A 22,220-nucleotide genomic window follows, 5' to 3' on the forward strand; every position below is an offset into this window, starting at 1 on the left:
TCGACTGGAGTTCGCAGCTGGTGAGGCGAAAGGGAAGGCTGGCGCTTGTTGGGAGAGACTGTGATCATTCGAGTTCAGTTCCGTTTTTTTTTCTCCAGAACTGACGCATTTGACACAGACAACTATGATTTCAGCCTCTGGGAGGTATTAAAACTTGGTGGCGGAGGAGCTGGTGGAGGTATCTGAACTCAGCACTATAGTTATTGAGGGTTTGGTGGCAGCTGCATACTTGGGCGAGGTGTAGGATGAACAATCGCACGAGAACAAAGAGGCATGGATTTCTTTTCTAAGCAAAGCTTTGAAAAAAATTGGAAACCAAGAGTTTTTCATCACTTGGGTTTTATTTTGAAAATTTGATAAATAATGTAGAATAAATTCGATATTCTGTTTCCTTCGTTTAACACTTAACAACCATGACAATTGTCAAAAAAAAGTTAAGATTATACTTGCCAATTTCATGGACAGTAGTAGTTTAAGAGATTTACTCAAAGAATATTAAGAAGAGGAGACGAAGAACTAATTTATTAAAACCATATAAACAAACATGGAGATTGGACAGTCCAACAAATAACATGCATGCATGCAAATGAAAGATGTGAAATACACACAAGCAATACATAGGCGAAGGTTGACATATAGCAGAGATGTAGTGGAGACAATTAAGGTGCTATATATATAAATAGCAAAGACACACACATTTCATACAAGCCTGGAGGGAGATATATATTAGTACTACTAGTCATATATATGAAATTCTAGCTAGTTGGGAAACCAGGAAATGGTATCATCCGGAAGGAAGTGGCAAATAGGAACTCCCCCCGGCTTAATGTCAAGCAATTGGAAGGCAATGTGGTCAGGGCTGAAATCCTTAGTGTCAGTGTGGCACACAGCGACGGCCTTTGCCTTTGTCCCATCAGCAGCGACCAATGGAACCACGTACGACCTTGTGGCACGTATCACATGGCAGTAGTAGACAGCGTATGGGTATGTCATGCCATGGCACACAACTGGGTTTCCACCCATTTTCTTGATTCCTGAAGAGATGATGAACTGCTTCTTCTTCCCATTCTCTCCATCAAATTCCGTCGTCACGGCCTTGATGTTCTTCCCCAGCTTTGAAATGCTGAAGTCTATCATCGACTCTAATGAGGTTGCACAGCGCTTTGCTTCTACGTTATCTCCAGGCCTTTCACAAGACACGATTGTCTCCTTCATGGCCTCTGCTTGTATTGATCTGTCATTCACGGAGAACCGATGTAAGATGTCTGGTAATTCGTTAGAGGAGAAGGGAATTGAATCCGCCACTTGGCGGGATAAGAGGATAGCTTTTGTATGGTCTCCTGATAGCTCCAAAGTCATCTTTCTGCCTGGATACAAGTTTTCCTCGAAGAAGTAGTAATCGACGTCTTTATCAACATTCAGTTGTTTCTTATTTTGAAAACCTGATACTCCCTGGTTCTCCTTCGCAGAACCCCATTTCTGAAAAGACCACCCTATGTTGTCGTCGCGGGCGGTAGGAATTACAATCATCTTTCCAAGACCTCGCAGTTCAGAATCTACATAGGCACCTGATGATTTGAATTCAGATTTATAAACGTTAAAAAGAAAGAACAATAAGAAAATGTCAACTGTAGCATAACTAGGTTAAGCTAATAGATTGTGGGAAAAACCAGATATTAATTGATGCTGAACCAATTTTGGCATTGGAGTATTGGGTAGCATTGAATTCCAGTAAATCTCAGAAGATAGAGCAGCATCACTTGACACAGCTACTGCAAGTACAAGCTGCAAAATGTTTTTCTTAAATTAATACTTACACAGAAGTCTTTCCAATGTCTTTCTTGCTGAAGTTAGTAATAAATTACAAGAAAAACACTACGAAAAGAACACATGTGAAGAGTTGAACAAAGATGAGAAATTCTTTAATTACGTACCAGAAAACAAAGCTCCATTGGAAGGCTTGGAGAAATCATATCGGATAAAGAAATGAGATAGGCAGTGAGAGAAGCTCTCGTAAAGCCAACTAAGCATACATGAGCAATAAGAGAATGAAGTGAGTGTAATTTATAATAGCATAATCGTTGGAGAAATGACAAAACCTATACAGTAGAGGTTGGCGGCTGGTTTATGCATGAAGGGGATATATATATAATTATTATCGACTCTTTTAAGTTACTTATATTGACTTTCTTCTTGGGAAAATTTATTTAATTGTCAAAACATTAACTATATTAAAATCACATTAGCTGTATTAAAACTTATTTTATTTTATATATAAAATTTAGGGCATTTACTAAAACACCCCATGTAGTTTCATGAATTTATTAAAACATACCTTATAGGCTATAGTTTGTGTTTTACTAAAATATCTCCAATAGTTTGCAATCAATTTACTTAATCAACCTTCTATGTTTTGAAATTAAAAAATAACAGTTTTATACCTAACACCTATTCAAATAAAATTTAATCAAAAGAAACTAAAAGTAATGCTTCTAGTAAAACATGGACAACCACTTTATTTTTCTCTATTTAGTCAATTTTATTTTCTATACAAAAAAGTGTAAGGGATAGTTTTGGAATAAACAACCTTGGATCCATACCTTTGAACATTTTTCACTTAGTTTAGGGGTACTTTTGAAATAAACAATCGTAGGTTCATGCCTTCGAACATTTTTCACTTAGTTTAGGTGATCATGTTACTATTTTCATATGGCAAAACAAATAACTCTTTATGAAAGGCTGATTAAGTAAATAGATTGCAAACTATAAGAGGGTTTTAGTAAAATACAAACTATAGGCTAGGTTTAAATAAATCTGTGAAACTATAGGGGGTGTTCTAGTAAATGACCCTAAAATTTATAATACATAAGTGTGATACCCTGGCTTAAAAAAAAAAAAAAAAGGTGTGAATCCTCTAGTTTTGGAAAACAAAATAACAAAGGACAAGAGGTGGTGGTGGCCATAAATTAAGCTTTTAATTACTCACTTGCGTATATAGAGGAACTGAAAGGGCCCTTTGCCTGCCTAACCCGTTTGCTTCTACATTATATTATTATTATTGTGATGTTCCTTGCGAGCCCCAATGAAATAGACACAGCCGTGTTTAGATGGAAAATCTTTAGCTGTTGGGGGCCAACAGCCTATGCTGTTGAGATAAGTTCTGAAAATGCTACGTTATCATGAGAATACGTAAATTAGTAATTACATCTTAATTTATTTTAATTAAAAATCAAAGCATGGACATGAATAGGTGAACTGCCTAGAACGTGCCCAGCCCAAAAATTATCTCAACAGCCTATATTATTGAACCCCAACAGCCAAAATTTACCTGTGTCTAGATAGATAAAAAGGAATCAGTTGATGTTATGTCTCAGGGTAAATGATAAATACTGAGGTCTGGAAATTGACTTAAAAATGTCAATCCCTTGTCATATCCATTGTTAAATTATAATATGCCAATATCCATATTACCTTTCTTTTCATCCAAAGCTTCCCCTTGGTTTGCATTAGTACCTGCAGCCCCTTGAGAACGTACTAATCTTCTAAAACCTTTGTAGGAACTTATCAAAGATCAGGTGGCAAATATGATCTATGGCCCCTAAATCGTAGCAATGCAAATCATTGACCCCTCAAAGTAAAATTCAGATTTTGTTCTAGTTATTTTATTCATGTTGTTTCCTATATCCTTTTCATGTAAAATCCCTTGACAAAGTAAGCTCTCTCTCTCTTTCTCTCTCTGTTGTAAGTTGCAAAGTATTCATTCAAGAGGCCTGTTGAAATTCTCCTTGTGAGGGTTCTAAGGGAAATGAAGCTTAAAAAGAAAGATATACTTGGGGCTTTAGATCATTATGTCAAACTGAAACTAAGGATAAACTCAAGATGTTGAAGGGAAGAACCATAGAAATCCATGTTCAGATCCCATTTAGAGGGCGAAGGCCAAGATACATATTAGGCTCCATTGTGGCTAGGCTTGGCAATGATATTCAAAAATCTGTTGCCCAATCCAATTATCTTAGATTTGGGTGATGTGTTTATATAATCAGATTGGGTTCAGATCTTGTGATTTGATCTCATTAATAATAGGATCATATTTGGATTTAACTCCATCCGATCCAATTAAAATCTGAATCCAATTATACTATAATATTTATTGATTTTAATACAAATTTTATATAATTATACTTAAAATTATAAAATATGTCTTTATATATATATATATATTGGACAGTTCACCATCCCCCTCTTTGCGGATGGAGTTCCCCGTGAACGCTCCACTCCCTTTCACGGTTGGAACAACCTTCACTGAGCCCTTCTTTGTTCCTCCCGTGACCACCCAAAACCAGCTTGAAGACCTGGTGCAATGCATGCGAGCTATGCAAGCTCAGATGCAACAGGTTCAACAATTCCAACTATATCAACAGCAAGTGCTGCACCAAGTTTCTCAACATCACTATCAGCAGCAGTTTCCTCTGCTGCCTCAGACTCAGCAGCCGCTTCCTCCTCGGCATCCAACCGCGCAACAAGTCTGGCCTCGCCATCAGAACGAGCGTCCTTCTCGCCGGGGAGAGACCTCTCAGACCCAGAATCCTCTCAAGAGTCAAGTCTCATCCCACGGGAGGAGGGAAAGACTAGTCACCCCTGCCTTGCCGTGCGCAGTCAGGTCGGGAGGGTCCCTGCCTACTAGGCCCGCATCACCTCAGCTTTCCGAGTTCGTGGCCCCGCTTGTGGAGAACCAGTTCGAGGTCTTGGCTGTAGACTCCAGGCAAGATCCCTCTATCCGCAGCCCTCACTAGCAATCCGTCCCCCTCCCTGCGAAAACTGTGCCCGACAATACCGAGGCCAGCAACACCAATGTAGAGCCCGCAAAAAAGCAGTGGAGACGTCGCCGAATTAACTGAACTGCAACACACAACCTGCCCGAGCTCAAGGGTAAGGAAGAGATAAGCTCGGGTGAAATAAAAGCCACTCCGCTCCTCTCTATACCATCCCCTCTGTCTCCTGAACTCTTGGTCGTCCCAATGCCCAAGGACTTTAAACTACCTCCCCTGGACAAATATGACGGATCGTTCTACCCGAATGATCACGTAGACGCCTTTCAGTCACAGATGCACTTGGCAAGGGCCAGTGAGTCCTGCATGTGTGTGGCTTTCTCCACCACTTTCAAAGGAGTGGCCCGTACATGGTACAGGAACCTCGCGCCTGGATCGATAAAAAGCTGGTCACAATTCGTGCAAGTTTTCACTTCTCATTTCGTCACCAGCAAGCGATGCCCGGGAACCCAGGAGAGCCTACTTGGCATAGTCCAAAGGGAAGGAGAATTTATCTAGAGTTATATCGAGCGGTTCAATGACGCTTGTTTACAGATACCCGACCTGGACCCCGCACTTCGGCTTATAACGGCCAAGAGAAGCATCACGCACAAAGAATTCAAGTGGCACGTGGTGGTCAATCGGCCCAAGACTGTAACCAAGTTCCTCAAGCTCGCGGACCAGTTCATAGGGACAGAGGAGGTGATCGGCCAGAAAAATGAGAAAGTGCCTGAGAAAAGAAAAAGGGAAGCCGAGTCCTCGACCCAAGGGGACAACAAGAAGAAAAAGGACCTAGCTCGGGGGGCAAGGCCAGGTCAGCCTTTCCAAGCTCCACCAGTAGAGAGGACAGACTACACGCCCCTGAACGCAAAGCGGGCCGAGATCCTTATGGCGATCAAGGACGCCCCGTACGTGAAGTGGCCACCCCGGCTGAGAGGGGACCCTAGTGTAAGAAATAAGAACTTGTATTGTAGTTTTCATAAAGATCACGGTCACAGTACCTAGAGTTGTAAGAACCTCCGCGACGAGATAAAAATGCTCATCCGTCGCGAATACTTAAGAAATTTTGTACAAAATAATAATAATAATAATAAAGCAGGTCGGCAGGGGGAGCAAAGTAGAGACGCTCCCGAATCCTGCAGTAGGCAAGCTGAGGTTCGATCGTCGCGGGCTGCACCTCGGCCGCAGCTCGGACTTCAGCTCGAGAGGTCGGAAGGGAAGAACAGAACCCCCCGAAGTGGCCAAGGACAGAAGATCCGATCTTCTTCACTGAAGACGATGCACGCGGGGTCCACTACTCTCACGATGATGCACTCATCGTGAAGATAAGGATTAACGACTTCGAAGTCAAGCGTGTCCTCGTCAACTCCGGCAGTTCGGCGGACATTCTTTTCAAGGCGGCATTCGACAAGCTTCAGCTCCAAGAGAGCAACCTCAAGCCCGCAAGTACTCCCTTGGTGGGCTTCAACGGAGAGGAAGTCAGGCCCCTGGGGAGAATCACTGTACCTGTGGAGGTCGGTACTTGGCCTAGTATAGTGACGCTCAACCATGACTTCTTGTTGGTCGTGACTCCCTCTCCGTACAACGCCATAATAGGTCGGCCCATCACCCACGCCCTACGTACAGTGGTTTCCACCTACTATCTGGCGATGAAGTTCCCTACGGACTTCGGAGTTGGGGTGGCGCGAGGCGATCAGCTTGAGTCTCGCAAGTGCTATGTCGCCGCCCTCAAAGGGAAAGCCAAGGTGGCAGACGACCTCGAGCTGGAGTGACCTGCGAAGCAGTGCGAGGAGCGAGATGCTCCCACATAAGAGACAGTTTCCCTCCCAACTTCGGCAGAGGACCCAGCTCGGACACTCCAAATTGGCGCTTCAATTGAGGAGCCTCTACGATCCCAACTGGTAAGTTTTCTATTTGAAAATTTAGATATTTTTGCATGGTTCGTGGCAAAGATGCCCAGCATAGACCCTAGCATCATAACCCACAAGCTGAATACTGATCCTGTAGTTAGGCCCGCTAGACAGAAGAAACACAACTTAGCCCCAGAGCGCTGGAAAGCAGTTGATGAGGAGGTCGAGAAGCTCCTCGCAGCCAACTTTATTAGAGAGGTTCATTACCCGAGCTGGGTAGCCAACCCTGTCCTAGTAAAGAAGGCCAACGGTAAATGGTGCATGTGCATCGATTATACCGACCTAAACCAAGCTTGTCCGAAGGATTGCTTCCCACTCCCCAAGATTGACCGCCTAGTGGACGCGACCTCAGGGCACGAGTTGCTGAGTTTCTTAGACGCCTACTCGGGTTATAACCAGATAAGGATGAACCCTGCCGACGAAGAAAAAACAAACTTTATAACCGAACTAGGCCTGTACTGTTATAAAGTCATGCCCTTTGGATTAAAAAATGCCGGGGCTACCTTTCAAAGACTTGTAAATAAATTATTTGAGCCTTTAATTAGCAGAAAAGTAGAATGTTATGTAGACGACATGGTCGTCAAGACTTAATTTTCAAATGATTTAATACAAAACTTGCATTATGTTTCTGAGATTTTGCGTAAATTTAATATGAAGTTAAACCCGAACAAGTGTGTTTTCAGTGTCACATCAGGTAAATTCCTAGGGTACATCGTTAACCAGCGTGGCATTGAGGCCAACCCGGATAAAATTAAGGCCATCCTAGATATGAGACCACCCTGGAAATTGAAGGAGGTTCAGAGGCTGAATGGCCGCATAGCCGCTCTGAGCCGCTTCATGTCCAAATCAGTAGATCGCTGTCTGCCTTTCTTTAAGGCAATTAAAAGCAAAGGCTTTGAATGGACCGAAGAATGCCAGCTCACGTTCGACGAGGAGGGTGATGTTTTGGAGTTGTACCTCTTTGCAAGTGATGAGGTGGTCAGCTCGGTACTGATAAGAGAGGTAGATAGGGTCCAACGACCTATCTACTATGTTATTAAAGTGTTGTAGGGAGTAGAGACGAGATATCCAAAGATTGAAAAGTTGGCATATGCTCTAGTCGTTGTAGCTCGGAAGCTTTGCCCGTATTTTCAAGTTCATACTGTTGTCGTCCTCACCAACAAGCCTTTGAGGCAAGTCTTACTCAAGCCCGAGGTCTTTGGTAGGTTGACAAAGTGGGTCATCGAACTCAGCGAGTACGACCTCCAGTACAAGCTGCGAACTGCTATCAAGGCCCATGCCTTAGTCAACTTTGTCGCGAAATGCACTTTCAACACCGAGGCCCCCAGGCCAAATGAGCCTGAGGTTCCCAAGCCAGTTGAGCTCGAGCACTGTGAGGTAGCAACCAGTGTGGCTTCTCTCGTAGTTTGATTGAACCCGAGTTGGGATGAGGAGCTGGAATCATTCTGTATGGGCCAAGCGGGGTGAAACTGGAGTATACGCTATTCATTGAGTTTGCGACGTCCAACAATGAAGCGGAGTACGAGGCGTTACTAGCCGGGCTGGCTCTAGAAAACGAAGTGAAAGCCAAGCACATCGTCGTCTGTAGTGATTCTCAGCTCGTGGTCAACCAAGTTATAGGTGAATACAAAGCCTGTGAGCCAATCATGATCGTCTACTTAGCCAAAGTAAGGGATGCTCTGCTCAACTTCCAGTCACACTTCGTCAAGCAAATTCCGAGATTAGAGAACATTGAGTCCGACACACTGTCTCGGCCTAGCATTCTCAAGGGGGCAGAGGAGGTCGCTCCTGTCATTCAAGTAGAGCTGAGCTGGATTGATCCGCTTGCAAGCTTCCTACTACATGGGACCCTCCCTGCAGATCGCAATGCCCCCAGAAGAGTAGAGCACCAGGCGACCAAATACGTCATTAATAGATGAACGGTTGTACCAAAGGTCTTACACACTCCCCTATCTGCGTTGCTTGCGACCTTCCGAGGCCGAGCTCGTGCTCCATGAGACTCATGAGGGCCTGTGCGGCGGACACTTGGGGGGTAGCGCTCTCGCCCAGAAAGCGCTGCGATAGGGATACTACTGGCCAATGATGAAGGCAGATGCGATCGAGTTCATCAAAAGATGTGACAAATGCCAGAAGCACGCCAACATCCACCATCAGCCTACTGCCGACCTGAAGTACCTCACTAGCCCGTGGCCTTTCGGACAATGGGGGATCGATATACTCGAACCATTTACACCAGCGACAGAACAAAGGAGGTTCTTGGTGGTGGCAGTTGATTATTTTACCAAGTGGGTAGAAGTTGAACCTCTCACAACGATCACAACGTGGAGTGTGCAGAACTTCTTCTGGAAGAATATAGTGTGCCGTTTCGGACTACCCCGAGTACTGATCTCTGACAACGGTAAGAAGTTCGAGGATATTAAATTCCATAACTGGTGCAAAGATATGGGAATTCAACAAAATTTTACCTCAGTGGCACATCCTCAAGCAAACGACCAAGCGGAGGTCACGACCAGAGCCATTCTCCGCGGACTGAAGGCATGCCTCGATCGAGCCAAGGGGCTATGGGTAGACGAGCTACCCAGTGTACTATGGGCTTATTGGACCACGGTAAGGACCGCAACAGGCGAGACTCCCTTCAACCTCAGTTATAGCACTGAAGCAGTCATCCCAGCCAAGATCGAAGTTCCCACACTACGTCTGGAAGTGTATAATGACAAGGCAAATGAAGACGAACTACACACCAACCTCGACCTACTTGACGAGGTTCGAGACCTCGCATACATTAGGACCGCGGCCTACCAGCAGAGAGTAGCTTGGTACTATAACGCCAGGGTCAAGAAGCGGAACCTCCGCATTGGAGACCAGGTCCTTCGTAAAGTTATTGTGCCTGAGCCCGGTGTTGGTAAGCTCGGGCCAAATTGGGAAGGACCGTACCGAGTAAAGCAGGTGATCGGGAAAGGAACATATGAGCTCGAAACCCTAGAGGGGAAACAAGTACCTCGGGCATGGAATATTGTCAACTTAAGGCAATATTACTTGTAATCACCGAGCTGAGTGGACTGTAGCCGCTCCCAGAGCCTAAGGGCAAATACGCCGAGATAACAAAAGACCTCGGCACTATAAGACCCAGTTGCCTTTATGGCATGGGCGAACTCTAGGAGAGTGGACCACAAGTCACTCCCCCAGCCTAAGGGCTAAAACGCCGAGCTAACGAAGACCTCAGTACCATATAAGACCTAACCACTTCATCAGCATAGGCTAAGTATTAATACCAAAGGCGCAGGCAGCTCGGGTGTGAATCCAATGATGCATAGCCCGCCCCGATATACAAGTTGGACCTGCTAGGGACAACCAACTTCAACTTAAGTAACTCAGGTGCATACAGGTCGAGCATATGCTCACTGTGTTGATCACCTCAGTGTACATTATAAAATCACCCCTACTAAGTACGGGGAGATAGCTCGGGATGACGATAGTCGAGAAACCCCACTTCGGGTGCTTATCTTTAGTAGTTCGGGTGAAATAGTCACTTCGGAAAAAAAGAGAATCGCACAGCACTTAGCAGAAAAAATGAACATTTCATTACTAGTTCTAAAATAGAAACCGGGCCTAACAGCCAGAGAGAGTACATCGGTAAAGCAAAAAGAGAAGAAAGAGAACCGGGCTCAGCCGCCCGGGAGCAACCACTTCAAATGTCATTTTTCAGAAGAAGAAAAAAAAAGAGAGCAACCAGCCTCAAGGCCCCACCTCCTCTACATCCTCGTCACTCTCCTCCAGGGAGTCGGGCTCCTCCTCCTCCGTAGCGTCCGCCAACTCTGGGGTCAGGTCTCTCATTGTTACGCCCTCAAGGTTAAGGCCAGAGAACTTCTTTCGGACCAGCCACCGGCAAAGCATGAACCCCGAGCGGTAGGACTTTGAGCCGTATTCGACCAGGAGGTCGTGGAACTACTGGGACTCTTCGAAGTTTCGGGTCCTCTTATGGAGCGTGGACTCCAAGCCCTGGACCTGCTGGCAAAGAAGCTCCCTCTCCGCCGCCACCCTTGAAGACTCCTCCTTGTAACAGACGCTATCCTCAGACATTCGGGAGATCCGCACTTCCTGGTCCCTAACGAGCAGCTCCTGGACCTCGCTCCCCTTCTGAGCCTGGAGGAACTCATCCCGGGCCTGGTCGAGCTTGCATTGGAGCCTCTGCAGTTTCGACCTTTGATCGACGGCGTCATGGGAGTGGATAGCAGTCTGATAGGTCATGGCATGGATGGCGGAGTTCAGTTGCCAATAGAAAGCCGAAGTAAAGGGGAGAGAGAAAAGAAAAGGGGGGGAGAAAAAGGGAAGAAGTAGGCACTTACCACCATGTAGTGAGCCGAGGCCAGCTTGGCGAGCTGCGTATGGTGCATCCCGGCCCAGCTCGCGACCTCCTCATGGGTGACCGCCTGCCGGCTCCTCCGCGAAGCCACTAGGAAGTTGGTGACGCTTTCGTCCCTTCCCTCGGTAGGAAACCGTGGGAAGACGGTGGGGTTGGACCGTGCGGCTGAAGTGTACTGCTCCTGGGGTGGGACCTCTTCTTCTTCACCGCCTCCCACGACTACTCCCTCAAAGGGCACAGGTGGAACCTCCAGCGGCAGAACAAAGGCTGGATCCACAGCCTAAAACTCGGCGGCCCCATAAGTGAACGCTTGGTCGGGGCGCGACCTCTTTGCCCTACGCTTCTGGTTGCTCGACAAAAGGCGACATGCATCCACACTAGACATGTTGGCTGTAAGAATCACAAGGCATTAATCCAGCTCGAAAAAAAAAAAAAAAAAAAGAAGGCAGCTAAGGGTGACCTACCGGGGCTCAAGTCGGCCTGCACGAGCTTGTCCTTAGCCAAGTAGTCCCAACAGAGGAAGCCTACTCCCGCCCAAGACTGTAGCGTTTCCTGAACTTTCGGGTTCAGCTCAATGCCCGGATCCTGAACGACGACCCTCCAGTGGGTCGGAAAGGGCCACCCCTCGGGGTTGCGAACTACAAAATAACCCCGCTTCCAAGTTGGGATCCTGTTTGGCAGATCGTGGAGGAGCTTAAAGCCAGGACAAGGGGAAAAGTAATAAGAGCGCCTTTCTGGAGGGGCTCCGGGGGAGGCATTCTTAATTGACAAGATAGTGGCAAAGATATCAAGGGAAAGAGGAAGACAATACTCGAAAAACAGAGGAATTGTCCCAACCACATTCCGGATTGAGTTCGGATGGAGTTGGTCTATGGTGACATTGAAATGGGTAAGAACCTCTACTATCAAAGGATGTAGAGGGAGTCGGAGACCATCCACGAGCTGCTCCTCAAAGACCATGATCTCGTCGTGGCCATGTTCCCAGGGATAGTTACCGGATGGGAGGCTATAGATGAGATCACTGGGGAGGTTATAGTAAGAGACTACGGCCCAAAGCCTCTCCATTGACATGGAGGAAGGGCCGAAGCTATCAAGCTCCCGACCCTGGGAAGTGGAAGCCGATTTACCGGAGGCCTCTCGGACTTCCAGAGCCTACCCTTCAGGGAACCCCCATGCTCCCTCCGAGCTCGAGGGGACCTCGCCCTAATTACCCTCTCGGGAAAAGCCACCATAGTACGGATACCCAGACATTGTTTGGACAGAGTAGAGGACTCACTAGAAAAGTGAACTGAGAAAGCGACGAAAATGGGGAGAGCTCGAGCAAACAAGGCGAAGGCGCGACCTCAAACTGAAAGCAAGGCAAGTTGGCGTAAAGAAAATGAGGCTTGGGGCCCTCCTATTTATAGCCACTGTGGCCAAAAAACCAACGGTCTTGATCAAAGCGGATCCAACGGCTTATAATAAAGTCGGCTGCATGTCCTCCGAGACCGAATTAAAGATGGCTACACGTTTTTCGAAACTAAAGGCAGTTTGTAACGTTTTTTGGCGCCCAAAAAATCTAGAAGTCAATTGACATCCACGTGTATACATCATGCAATCAGTCAACCTAGTTTTCAATATGGGTCAAATCCACCCATCACTTCATGAGCTCCCCGCGCCAGAGTGAGACTCTTAGCCCGGGGAGTGGGGGGCAATTGATGGAGGGTGATTTGACCCGACCTCCTAACTAAGGGGCACATGGATATGACTCGACGTAAGTGACATCTCAACATGACAGCTTGGCCACAACTCGGCGTAATGAGCTTGCTGAAACCCCAGTGGAACAGATCGCCACAAGACAGCTCGCTACAGCCCGCTATAGAATGGCTTCATGCAAGGTAGCTCGCTATTGGAGCTCGCTACGAAGGAGTTCGCTACAAGGGAGCTCGCTACAAAGGAGCTCGCTATTGAGTAACCCATAATCTTCGGGAAACTTCTTATCTGACAGAACTGTGCTTTTCAGTCTGCTCCCACGTCTCTTATCCGGTGACGCAACACCTGCCAGTCCATAGGACTACGCCCACGTCTCACGTCAAGCGGCGTCGTGCACGCCAACTCTGCATAACGTCTCTCAAGTGACAGGACTATACCCTGCAACGGATACTTGCACCAATCAAATCAGCCTGACGAATAACGATTGTAGCAGAGAATCAGAGGCGGTTACACCCAATTTGGTAGCGCATTAATATATAAGGGCTCTGACCCCTAAGGAAAAAGGTAATTGAATTTTTTGTAATCAAGTAGTGCGTATCTCCACTCTTAGCTCATTTTCCCTTCATTACTCTCTAAGCTTTTCATCGAGTTCTCACTTAAGCATCAGAGTGTTCCCGCCGGGCGAGCTCCTCGGGAATCCTTCATCTTCTCCTTCTCAGGTGTTGTCCATTGCCATATAGGAGTGAGGCCCCTATCAGATAGGAGTGACCAGATCATGCTACATCATATATTATAGTATATATATATATATAAATTGACTATGTTATATTTATATTAATTTATTATATGTAAAAATTGAAAATTAATTAATTAACTTTTTGTTTTTTTTTATATTTTAAAAAATTAAAAAGGAATCAGAATAAATCAGAACAAATTTGATCTGAATCTATTAGGATTCGATTCGAATCAATGGTCTTCAAATCCGATCAGATTTCAGATTGGACTTGGATGCAAATTCCCAATAATTAGATCAGATTTAGATTTTGCCAAATCCGATCCATTCACAGACCTAATTGTGGCAAAGAGTAGAAAGAGAACTTTTTCTCTTTTTTACTTATTAAAAAATGATTCAACTATGATATCAAAAACACAATAATACCAGAAAAACATGCATCCATTAAACCAGTATCATAAAAGAGATGACCGGTGGTGTCCATCACAATTCACGGGTGCTTTGATTAATCAAAGCTCTTCGATATATCTTTCCGATATCAAGGATATTTCCTAAGAAAAGTCCTGTTGCTCGCAGACATTGGAAAGGATAGAAGCGAGCCCAGAACATTATAAACATCAAGAAGAGGCAAAGAGCCTCTTCTTTGCCTCCTGGAAATGGCCACATACAACTTGACCCAGCCAGAGCCAGAAAGGGGAAGTGACCGCCGAACCAGATCATGGTTTTAAAACCGCTGTTTGACTTGGATGGTTGGACCTTTGGCCCAGAAACCGGTGAAAGTAACAGTTCCGTTGTGCTGAATCGTTAGTAAAAAAGTGTAGAATTGATCAATAAACCATTGACTTAGACTGCCTGACCATTAAACCATTTGACCAGGGTAATGGTTTACGGTCTAATATATTTTATTTAAAATTTTCAAAAGAAGTAAAATGTCACAATCCTGATTAGGGATGTAACATGAGTTCCGTCTGCTTCGAGGGAGACTAACACCTCCAAGAGATAAAATCTCAATTGTAAAAGAAAATTTTCATCATATTCTCATTAAGAGGAAAATTACAAATTAAATAGACAGATTCTTAAAAACTTGGCTCCTAAAATTAAGCAACAAATTGACTACTTATCCTAACCTTAATTTGACCATTCTCCACGTAACTTTCCAACATGACCCAACAATCCTAGACTCAACCTATGACTTTTAACAAACCCTAATAGATATTTATAATCAAATCCCTTCTCTATGAGCCGACAGCTGTTAAAGACCCTCCTTTCACTCTCATTCTATCCCTTTTTTCATATCATTTATATCCATCCAACCCTAATATTCCAATCCAAATGGTAGGATGAGATATATGTTGAAACATTTGAACCGATTGACCCGGATAATCGAACCATCGACCCAAAAAACAGTGGTCAAAATGGTTCTATTTCTGAATTGATTTTTAAAACTTGGTCCGGATCAAATACACACTAGATAAATACATTAAATGAGCACATGATATTTGTGAGACACCTGTCCCAATTAATGTGACTCTCATGCAAAGGTTTATTTTCCATTAGAGAAACATTCTGTTAAGTTATCACTAGCAGAAGAGGTTGGTTAGAGGTGTAAATCGGGCTGTGTCACCTACGGCCCGGCACGACCCAGCCCGACTTTGGACTAGCCCAGCACGATAGCACGCGTGTCGTGCCAGGCCCGGTACGATAGTGTGGGTTATGCTGGGCCTGGGGTTTTAGGTTCGCGGGTTGTGCCACCCATAGCCTGTGTGTCGGCACAGCCCATATATATTATTCATATATTTATATATAATATATTATATACTATATAAATTATAATTATATAATAATCTATTATATAGTATATTAATGAAATAAATAATTATTTTTAATTTTATTATACTAATTTATTTAATTATTGTATATATAAATAATTGTATATATCAAAGTTCATATAAAATTAAAATTTCAAATTTTTCTTTTAATTTTTTAAATAAATAATTTTGGACCAACCCCCCCTCCAAAATTATTCCAGGGGAGGGCGGCATGGCGGGAGACGTCGTTTTACACCTCTGGGGCCGGTGCTAAGAACTGGCGTGAAAGTGGATGGAATTCCTATCAAATAGTTTAATATGAATTTATATGCCACATTGCTTAACTTTAGTTTGTCCAATTAGGCCGATTAAGTCATTTTTCATTGAATCAGATGGTTCCCACTTTTAGGTGGATCAAGTTAATAGAGGGTTGGAACATTTTTATTGGTAAAAAATCCCAATTCTCCAGCAGAGCGAGTCTGTTTCGGGCTGGTGAATAAACAATTTGATGCTAAAAGGATACTGGATGACAGAAATATACCTTTGGGAAGTTATTTAAACATTCGAAAATGATGTAACCTTTAGGCTCCGTTTGGTTTGTAATTAGAACTAGAATTGGAATTGGAATAATCCATTTCTAATGAGAATTGAAATCAGCAGGAATGGAATTTCATTCCCAAGGGAAAGACAGGGAATGGTCATTTCCTCAAATGGGAAAAAGTCATTCTAATAAGAATGTGAATAGAATTCCGATTCCACCCAATCAAACAGTTGGGTGACTGGTTTCGGTTTTCTCCAATTCCATACCTCCGTTCCTGTGAAATATTCCTGTACATTATCGTCCTCTAGTTTCTATAATAGCAAACCTAAAAGCACGTTGATATTTTTCACTTGAGATGATCTATTTTCTCCCACCTTTTTAATGGTCATCATTCTCCTTCAACGCCATGGTTTTCAAAACCGGACCGGACTGGACGGTCAGACCGAAAAAACTAGGAACCAGTCAGGTGACCGGTTTCGGTTTTCTCCAAAACCAAAATTTCTTCAAAAACTGTTGATTTTAGTCAAAAAACTGCTGACCCGGGTGATTAACCATTCGAACAGTTTTGACTGTTTTTTATTATTTTATTATTTTTTGTTAGAACGGACTAACCATTTGACCCAGTAATTGGACCCCTGACCGGTTCAGTCTCCGGGTTGGTTTTAAAAATCACGCTCAATGCCATGATTTAGGATTTGTGATAAAAGGCAAGACAGTGAATCATACTATACTTCCTAATTTGTTTGGTTCAATTGGTTCCGAGGGTTTAAGGCTTTAAAGATTTACGCCCCATTTGGTTCGTGGGAATAGGGGTCTGGAATCGGAATCGGAATGGGCTATTTTGATTCCAATTGCTTGGTTGGGCGAGGATTCCGATTCCTGCTGGGATGGCACTCCCCCATTTGAGGGAATGGTAATTCCCTACCCCTCCTTTGGGAATGAAATCCCATTCATGCTGGTTTTAATTCCTATTTCCATTTCTATCTGAACCAAACAATGAGAATGGACTATTCGGATTCTGATTCTAGAAGATTTCGATTCCACTTCCGATAAGGGGGCAAAACTTACCATATTATTGTGATGGAACTCTCACGATATTTCTCTAGAAACACTACTGCCCAAGATAACCATTTTATGGCAAAAACCCCAAATAAATTTTACTTCATAAAGAGGCTAACCAAACAAACTCAAAGAGTAATAATTTTTTATATATTAATAATGATCAAGAGAAAAACCTGAGCTGCCCAAAAAAGGCATAAGGAACAGTGCAAAGAAAAAAAAATTAGTAGAAATAATTAAATATCCACCTAAAACATCATAATGTAAAGCATATTCATTTCATCAAGTGAAAAAATAACAGTTAAAAATATGAATGTAAACATGTGTTGTTCAGTCACTCATATCTATTTAAGTCAATTCTCCACATTCAGTCTAAATTGCTAGACTGAATGTAATCAATTGCTAGAAAACTCACAGATATTATTGTAAGTCAATTCTCCACATTGAACCAATGTAATCAATTGCTAGAAAGACAGAGCAGAAGCCCAAGATCCATGAAAAAAAATTACAGAAAGGAGGGTTAAAAGCAAATAAATTAAAGTTCTATCTTGGTTAGAGAGCAACTTAGAAGATCACTATAACCAGTTACTATTAGAGTACTTACTACAAGAACATTTGAGTCTCAGCCTTGTTCTTGGCTGATTATTGCAGATATTATTGGTTTGGATGGTTTAAATCTGAATTTTTGTGTTGTGAAAAGACAACTTGTGTCTGCTGCTCATTGCCTTGCCTTAAGGTTCAGCTGATTTAGCTAATTCTTGGTTCAACAAAAGAAATACTAAGTTAAAAGATCATCATGTAAATTCCAAGAAGTCTCCCTCTAAACACTAGTCACAACAAATCTAAGTGGAAGTTTATAAATCCCTCCCTCTTGCCATGCCTCTAGCTCTGCCAACTACCTCTTCCAAGTCCAGAGATAAGTTCCTTCTGAATACTAATATCTTTTTTCCCAATTCAGATCCATTATATCTGCCTAATAAAAACCCTAATGTTAAACTACCCGTTCTTTTTTTGAATATCATAATGCAATGTCTTTTCACCCAAATTCAAACTCTCTTTTTTAAACCAACCTATGTTTTTGGAGGATTAATCTAATCTTTGGCCTCATTGATATTAACGGCCCATTTGGTTAGCGATCAGAATCGGAATCGGAATGGCCTATTCTCCCAAAAAGTTTGTTAAAATTGCAGAAATTTTACAGGAAAATGCAAACAATGTTGCAAAAAATTCAAAAAGTGCATAAAAATACTGGAAACTTTACAGAAATTACAAAAATTTTGCAGAAATATAAGAAATTAAAAATTTGAAGAAATTAGAAAATGTAGAAATTACAAGAAATTTTTAGATAATTCAGAAAATGCATGAAAATACCTGAAGTTTTGCAAAAATGGCAGAAAATTGCAGAATTTTACAAAAAATAGAAAAATGCAGAAATTTACCAGGAAAATGCAAAAAATTCATCAATTTTACAGAAAATTCAGAAAATGCATGAAAATATTTGAAATTTTACAAAATTTTCAGAAAATTGCAGAATTTTGTAGGAAAATATAGAAATTACAACAATTTTGTAGAAATTTCAGAAAAATGCATGAAGTACTAGAAATTTTGCTGAAATTGCAGAAAATTACAAAAATTTTATAAAAAAATCAGAAAAATACAGAAATTTTGCAGGAAAACGAAGAAATTACAACAGTTTTGCAGAAAACTGAATTATTTTTTCATGATCTAGACTCTTGGTCTGCAAAGACTTTGATACTAGAATTTATGTTTTCTCTGGGGTGGAACATGAAAGAGATGCGACAATTTACCTTTGAAATGAGTAAAAATTTACACATATCCAAGTGTTTTCTCATAAAGAAGCTAATGTCGTGCATGGGCAACTATCAACACTGCAAGCCAAGATGTCCCTATAATCTCGTGAGATTCAAAGGAGTCATAGACCTTCCCATCACAGACCATCGCCTATTTTCCATGTGACCACACTAGTTGTTTTTCATTGTTTTCCTAATTGCAATGTTAAAGTGGGTATTAATAATTTTAAGTCATCATGGCAGACATTTTGGTAAATCACTTCATTCACACTGTAGCTGAGTATGACACATTTTGGAGATTTATAAATGAGTTAATTCATGGATATGCATTGACTTGGAAGCCCCATCTGCATGTGGGTGTCCATGCTCACGGTTCGGTTGGGGTGTTCCTTTTGAATCGAATCGTTACTATCGGTTTTTGGAAAACGAATAGCTGAAATTGAACTGGTTGATCGGTTCAGTTAATCATTAGTTCGATTTATCGATTTTTTGGGTTTTTAATTTTTATAATATATATTATAAAAATATATATATAAATATATAAAATATTATATTTCAAATAATAAATAATATATTATATATTATAAATATATATATATATATATATAATTTATATATAATGTATATTTATTAATTTATAATATAAAATATATAATATACATGAATATATATATAAAATATATAGAAATATATGTATATTGGCTGGTTCAGTTAATTGTCGGTTTTTTATATTGGTTAATCAAAACTAAACCGACCGATTAGGTTAACCGATTTTTCAGTTTAATTACGATCAATTTTTTTGGTCGGTTCGATTTTTCGATTTTTTTTTTTTTTGCTCACCCCTACCAATAAAGAAAGTCATACTATCAAGGTCCCTTGAATGGAACCATCCATGTAGTTTTGGGGGGAGGAGGTGCTAGCTTTGTAGATTTCACCACAATACAAACCAGATGGAGTTATTACAAGGACCATGACTTTGGATTCATAAAGCTTACAACATTTGACCACTCAATCTGTTGTTCCAACTAAGATAGAAGTTTTGCGTTGGCCCTAGCTTGATAAATTCAAACTAAGTTAGAAGTTTCATGTTAGCACTAACTCGGTAATTGATTACTCGGTTAGATTAATAGTCATCCAAGCTTCTTATGTATTTTGAAGTGGTCCCAACTTGCATAAAACTTAATGGCCTTCTGTAATGCATCATCTTCCCCGGATTGGAGAGAATCCATCCTCGAATTCAAATCATCATCTGAATGATCACCAACATATGGTGCCAAATGTTTGACATTGAAGACATCATGAATATGTATATGACTGAGTAGCTTTAGCCTATAAGCATTCTCATTGATGACTTTAACTATCTCGTATGGCCCAACCTTTCTTGGTGCCAGCCAAGGTTCAAAAATTCGTTATGTATTGGTTGATACTTACTGTATCGGGAGCACCCCGATACACCCCTATAGAAGGTGTATCGAGGTTTTGATTGGTTCAGGGGGTGGAGGAACCTTAAACCGCCCCCTGAACTGGATTTGAAAAAAAAAAGTTAAAAAATAAAAAAAATAGTACCAATACTATTTGATACGCCCCTACTGGCATATCGGGCGTATCAATATTTAGAACCTTGGTGTCAACTTTCCACATTGCCCAACTAGTAGGTGTTCCTCTGTTAAAATGGCCCAAATATAATCTCTCACATCAAATACTACTTTCCTCCTATATGTACTAAAATGGGTGTTCAAAAACCAACTTTGTAAATATTTACTCAATTAATCTGAATTATTATACTACATCGCAAATCCAAATCAAGTGCTCCATAGGATAAATCAATCAAGAAATTAGATTAACCTTTTTTCTCATATCTATAATGGTACATTAGCATTTAAATGTTCACACTTGCACCCAGATAATGATTGTTATTGAATTTGTGATGAACAATGGTTCCAATATGAACAGTTGAACAACAAGAATTTTCTCAGTTTGGTAATACCTTGCCGGTTTACTTGAAGGAAAATTTTGGCTATCTTTTTATTATTTATTTACTTGAAGGAAAATCTTGGCTATCAGTAAATTTTGGCCATCTTATTATCATAGAAATGAGTTGATAGCAACATACATACTAAAAATCAAAAAATGGAAAGGAAATTCACACAATGCAATGAAAGAAAAACACAATACCGAAGGATGAACTTTGATTACTTCTGAAACTAAACTATCACACACTACAGCAAGTTGTACACGCTTAAATTCTAGTAAAATTCTGCCATTTAGAAAATGATAAGTAAACTTGGCTATGATCTAATAGGAATGAAATGTAACAATGAAACGCGACAAAAAGGGAAAAACCAAAACCCTAATTAAAACACAACTTCATGTACAAAGAAGTTCCAATTTTAAAGAAAAGTACAGACCCAATTATCATTTACATCTAGTAGGAACAAAAATATACAACAACAAAATGGCAGCTCTCACTAGGGGTGGTAATTTCTAACCCAACCTGCCCATTATTTGGCGAGTTGTGTGATCAATCCATCACCCAATCCACCCATTTAAATGGGTTGGGTTGGGTTGGGTTAGGTTGTGGATAACCATTGGGTTAACATTATAGATATAAATATTAATTTCTTAGTTTTTTTTTATTTTTTTCATTTGAATTAAATAATTTATAATTAATGCATTAATTTTCTATTAATAATTAACTAAATTTAGTTTTGTCTTCAACCAATACACTTCACCGAACATAAATCCAAATCAATTTGACCCGAGTCCAGATCAATTCAATGCGATCTGACCCGATTCGGCATATAGTGATATGGGTTTACCCGAATCTAAAATAGACCCCGGGCAAGATGGTTCGGTACCGCTTGACATGCTACCCCGGCCGTCTTGTTTATCCCCCTTTGGATTTATCAAAAAAAATCCCAAAATCTGACTCACTCAAATGACTTGAGCTTGAAGAATTCATATCTCCACCTCCACAGGCGTGCCCCATAAACGCCCCACATGCATATCTCAGCGTGTATTAGAAATATATCCCATACTTAGGAGATGTTCCCATACAATATACAATTGGTTGTGGTCTGAGTAGTGCCTTGTGGAGCGCCGATGTCAACTGTCATTTGGCATTTCTTATATGAATACTGAATTTTTAATGGAAGAAAAAAAAAAAAGGAGATAAATGCTTATAAGGAATGACAAATGCAACCTTAATCAGCCCATAAGTCTGGCTTAGGACAAACTAAAGTTAAACTGACTTGTAAATTCATATTAAACTATGCAATATGTAATTATTAGCACTTATAATCGTAGAACAAATTCAATGCTCAGCACCTTGCAAGTCAATTTCATAACAAAAAATTACAATCAATTACAAAACAATTATACATTGATGATCTGCCACTAATTGCAGGTAAATGTGGACGCTTCATTTGATCCCTTGTGGCATTGTGCTTGTCTGGGAGTAATTGCACGCGATTCCTCTAATAAGCCTCTGGGTCT

The 22,220-nt window shown here is 41.5% G+C and overlaps 1 protein-coding gene across 1 annotated transcript; it reads right to left on the reverse strand.

Moving 5' to 3' along the window:
• Nucleotides 1–647: 647 nt before the first annotated feature.
• Nucleotides 648–2,093, reverse strand: LOC104596813 (BURP domain-containing protein 6-like). The gene is made up of 3 exons (XM_010258106.3): nt 1,935–2,093; nt 1,671–1,785; nt 648–1,568 (listed from the first exon to the last, which is right to left on the reverse strand). The coding sequence occupies exons 1-3, from the start codon at nt 1,971–1,973 to the stop codon at nt 760–762; spliced, it is 963 nt and encodes a 320-aa protein (XP_010256408.1). The 5' UTR covers nt 1,974–2,093; the 3' UTR covers nt 648–759.
• Between the last annotated feature and the right edge of the window lie 20,127 nt (nt 2,094–22,220).

Source organism: Nelumbo nucifera, chromosome 5, assembly GCF_055504915.1.
Source record: "Nelumbo nucifera cultivar China Antique chromosome 5, China Antique-T2T, whole genome shotgun sequence".
In the NCBI taxonomy this organism is placed as follows: domain Eukaryota; kingdom Viridiplantae; phylum Streptophyta; class Magnoliopsida; order Proteales; family Nelumbonaceae; genus Nelumbo; species Nelumbo nucifera.